The 4,334-nt window shown below is 58.1% G+C and overlaps 1 protein-coding gene across 1 annotated transcript in view; it reads left to right on the plus strand.

Moving 5' to 3' along the window:
• CDK5R1 (cyclin dependent kinase 5 regulatory subunit 1) overlaps positions 1-3,945 on the plus strand; it is a 6,849-nt gene extending 2,904 nt beyond the window's left edge. The window contains exon 2 of the mRNA XM_011231372.2: positions 114-3,945. Coding sequence (XP_011229674.1) covers positions 256-1,179 — 924 coding nt within the window. The 5' untranslated portion in view covers positions 114-255 and the 3' untranslated portion in view covers positions 1,180-3,945. The remainder of the gene's footprint in view (positions 1-113) is intronic.
• Positions 3,946-4,334: the final 389 nt, after the last annotated feature.

Consider the following 4,334-nt stretch of genomic DNA (forward strand, 5'->3'; position numbering starts at 1 on the left):
CGGCGCGGGGGCGTGGGGCCGGGGCCAAGTCCGCGGGGGCCGCCTTGGCCCGGGTGGAGGAGCGCGGCGCCGGGCCCCGCCTGGTGCTGAGAACCATCTTGTTTTCCACGCAGATCCGAAGGGGCAGCACGCGCCCCCGGGAGAGCCCCCGCCTCCTGCCCGGGGCCGCCGCGGGCTCGCTGAGCTGTCTTCTCCCTCCGGCCGGCAGGCTGGGCGCGCAGGGGCGCGGGCCCCCGCCCGGCGCGCAGTGGCACCATGGGCACGGTGCTGTCCCTGTCCCCCAGCTACCGGAAGGCCACGCTGTTTGAGGATGGCGCGGCCACGGTGGGCCACTACACGGCCGTGCAGAACAGCAAGAACGCCAAGGACAAGAACCTGAAGCGGCACTCCATCATCTCCGTGCTGCCGTGGAAGAGGATCGTGGCCGTGTCGGCCAAGAAGAAGAACTCCAAGAAGGTGCAGCCGAACAGCAGCTACCAGAACAACATCACGCACCTCAACAATGAGAACCTGAAGAAGTCGCTGTCGTGCGCCAACCTGTCCACGTTCGCCCAGCCCCCACCGGCCCAGCCGCCCGCACCCCCTACCAGCCAGCTGTCGGGCTCCCAGACCGGGGTCTCCTCCTCCGTCAAGAAGGCCCCGCACCCTGCCCTCACCTCCGCAGGGACGCCCAAACGTGTCATCGTCCAGGCGTCCACGAGCGAGCTGCTGCGCTGCCTGGGCGAGTTTCTGTGCCGCCGGTGCTACCGCCTGAAGCACCTGTCCCCCACGGACCCTGTACTCTGGCTGCGCAGCGTGGACCGCTCGCTGCTTCTGCAGGGCTGGCAGGACCAGGGCTTCATCACGCCGGCCAACGTGGTCTTCCTGTACATGCTGTGCAGGGATGTCATCTCCTCCGAGGTGGGCTCGGACCACGAGCTCCAGGCCATCCTGCTGACCTGCCTGTACCTCTCCTACTCCTACATGGGCAACGAGATCTCCTACCCGCTGAAGCCCTTCCTGGTGGAGAGCTGCAAGGAGGCCTTTTGGGACCGCTGCCTCTCGGTCATCAACCTCATGAGCTCCAAGATGCTGCAGATCAACGCCGACCCGCATTACTTCACGCAGGTGTTCTCCGACCTGAAGAACGAGAGCGGCCAGGAGGACAAGAAACGGCTCCTCCTCGGCCTGGACCGGTGAGCCCTGGAGCCCGCATCATGGCTCAAGGATTCCATTCATTTTTAAAAATTTATTATTAGGCAAATCAGATTTTGTGTACAGTATGTGTCTAGCAAAGCCACCGAAGGCCTCTCCCCTCCCACCTTCTCTCCTTGGGGTTTTCTTCAGCCCTGCCAAGAACTCTGGGCGCTTTTGAACTCCCGAACCTTGTGCAAAACCCAGAAGATGTATTCAGAGCCACCCAGGCCGCTGACCTCTCAACTTCGGGGAATTCAAAGGACTGAGCTGCCTGTGCCACCTGTGCCCTTGCTGGACCAGGGCAGGTGAGGCTGACCGCCACTCCTGGCCCGGGAGCCGGAGAGGGGCCGCTGGCCAGTTGGCCCAGGGAGCGATTGGCGTTCCCGTTCTGAGGTCCTTTCCTGGCTCTTGTCCTGGGTCATCCGTCCCCCCAGAGGCCTGTGGAGCTGGTCACCCCGACCGAGCCACGAGTAGGGCTGTGAGGCAAGGTGCCCGCCACCCTGGGACCCCTCTTCAGTCGAGGAGAAGCTGGCCTGGTACAAAGATTGGGGCCTGTCGTTTGACCATGCAACACCCTGGTTTGCTCTTTTTTCTTTTTTAGGGAGAAGGGCTTTCCTTTAGTGAAGACGTGGACCTTGCCCTCCAGCCCCCTGATCCCTTGCTCCCAGCCGTGTTGGCAGTGTTGGGTTAAGGAGCTGGTTTGACTCATTAAGTTCTTTGATTTTGGGTCCCAGCTAAAGGGGTGGGGTGCAGCTGGGGACAACTCTTTTCCTGGGGGAATCTTTCATTTGACTAATGCAGCTTACTCACCCCGTGGCAAAGGCTGGGGCAGCTGCAGGTGCCCATTACCAACAGCCTGCTTTCTGGGTGGGTGGGGTGGTCGTGCGTGAGACCAGCCAGTGCCCGCCTAAGGGCTAAGGCCTCTTGCTGGTGCATGACATGTGTTCCCGCAGAGCCAGGGTGGGGGGGCAATGTCAGGGATCAGGGCGATGTAATGATGTACCCCCTGCCCCCACCCCTGTTCCTTTAAAGCTGTTTCCAAACAGTTCAGTTTTTTTCTGAAGACGAAGCCTTGCCCCGCAAGGCCCAGTGAGACCACTGGATCTTGGAGACGATTCCAAGACGGGAGTAGCGCTCCTGATTGCTTCGTCCTGCTGATCTGCACCTGATCGTTTGCAGCTGCTGGTGGGGGTTTCAACCTTACTCCAGTGGCTGTGGAAACACACGATGTGTACTTAATCAGTTTCCTTTCTAATTCTCCCAGATTGGTGGCTTGGGACTTGGGAGAGGACCGGGAGAAGGGAGTGAGCCTTCCTCCGTGGCCAGTCACTCCAGCTTTGGGGAACAAAGACCAGTGTGAAGACGCTCTGGGGCATTTTCTCTTCCAGTCCCCATGCACCCCCTCCCCCTCCTGGGGAGTGCTGGAACCGGGGGCTGGGGGAAGGCAGAGGGTCCTTTGACATAGGATTAGGTTCCAGGTGGCTGCTGGTTTCAGCACGAGCACTACTGAAATTCACAGGAACAAGAGAAAGCTGTGAAACCGAGGGCCCAGGTGAAGGGGCCTAGAGCCGAGCCCGGGCCTGCGTGTGCCGGGATACGAGGGGGAGGGCCTGTCCGGGCAGGGATCGCCTTTGCCCCAGCTGCGCCTCGGCCCGTTCCGGGACTGCCAGATAATCTCCTGTGGAGCTGGAAGGAACCCGCTGGCACAGACTTGGCCGCCGCCGCGCCTCTTCTTGGTCGCAGCTGTCACACGGCCCGTCTGTTCAGATCCTGCCGCCGCGTGTGACCTGAGGTAGGAGGCCCGCGGGGGCAGCAGGCCCTGGCGGCCCGGAAGAGGGAGGTTCGGGTACGGAGGCTTCAGAGGAGGGGCGCGCGTCTGTAGTCACTCTGGCGGCGGCGGCCCACCTTGGCCTGAGACTGTGAGCTTCAGTTGCGTGCCCAGGATTCCGGTTTTGTGTGTTTCCTTCTCTTTCTCCGTATTTATTTTTTTATTTCTCGGAGGAGGTGCAAATTTCAGGAGTGGTGGGGGACGAAGGAAAGCCAGTCTGTGGCTCCCCCCCCCCCCCCCAGTGTGAAGCCTGCCCCATCCTCCTCCCCGCCCTTGTGCTGGTCAGTCCTGGGTGCAGGAGCCGATGGACTCGAGCGTGCAGGCAGTGAACCCATTTGACATGCTGCTATGAAGACTACGGGGGAAAAAAAACAAACCCTTTATTCTTTCATTGTTGCTTTGACAGTGATCTTGTGCATGCGAACCAGGAGCATTTTGTGTCTTAAGAAAAATAATCTTAGAACAGATGGCCGTGAACATTACACCCGGGCACAGAACCAGTCACAGGAATAATAGTTCAGTATTGGGTTTTTCTCTTTTTCTTGTAAACCTGAAGGGTTGATATATTCTTTCCATGCAGTTATTAGAATTTAGTTTTGTTCCAGCAGTTGTTAAACTTGCAATGAGAAGAAAACGTGCCATTTTTTCCACTCGGAATTATTCATCGCTGTATATTTGAAACTGCTAATTACACGTGCGGTGTATGTTGGTTCTTAGTGCAATTCGTTCTGTAGTTATTCTTTGACCAAACCGTGGGTGTTGTTAATATTAATTTATATTTGTCTCATTTTGTATGTATGTGTGGTGTGTTTGTAAGTATGTGTGGTTTATAATCTGACAAGGTCATGAAGCTCAGTTTGGCTGTAATTTAATTCCCTTTCCCTTATTTTTATTTATTTTTGTACTGTGCTGATTAAATAAAATGCACTGACCATCCATTCCATAGGCCTCTTGTCATTCACGAGCAGGCTGGGGGCCCCTTTTATAAACTATTCCCGAGCTTCAGAACATAATTGGATTTGTATCATGGGGGAGGGGAGGGGCTGGGCGAAGGGAGGGCAGGTCTCAGGGAGAGGGCTTAACCCGTGTGTTCAAGTTAAGGTGATTAAGAGAGAAGCACAGGTTAAGTCAGCTTGGGCTTAGCTGTGCCAGGGCGGGCAGGAGTTGCTCCTCAGAGGCTGGCTTGGCTTGGCAGAGCTGGATGACCGGGCCCTGCGGCCAGAGGGGAGTCCTGATCGGGCCCAGGCTCGGCCCAGTGAGGGCTGACGCCGTGGCTCCTGCAGGGGCACCGGGCCCCAGTGGCCCTCATGGAGCGTGGCTCTGAGGCTGC

The sequence above is a fragment of the Ailuropoda melanoleuca genome, chromosome 13 (assembly GCF_002007445.2).
Source record: "Ailuropoda melanoleuca isolate Jingjing chromosome 13, ASM200744v2, whole genome shotgun sequence".
Taxonomy (NCBI): domain Eukaryota; kingdom Metazoa; phylum Chordata; class Mammalia; order Carnivora; family Ursidae; genus Ailuropoda; species Ailuropoda melanoleuca.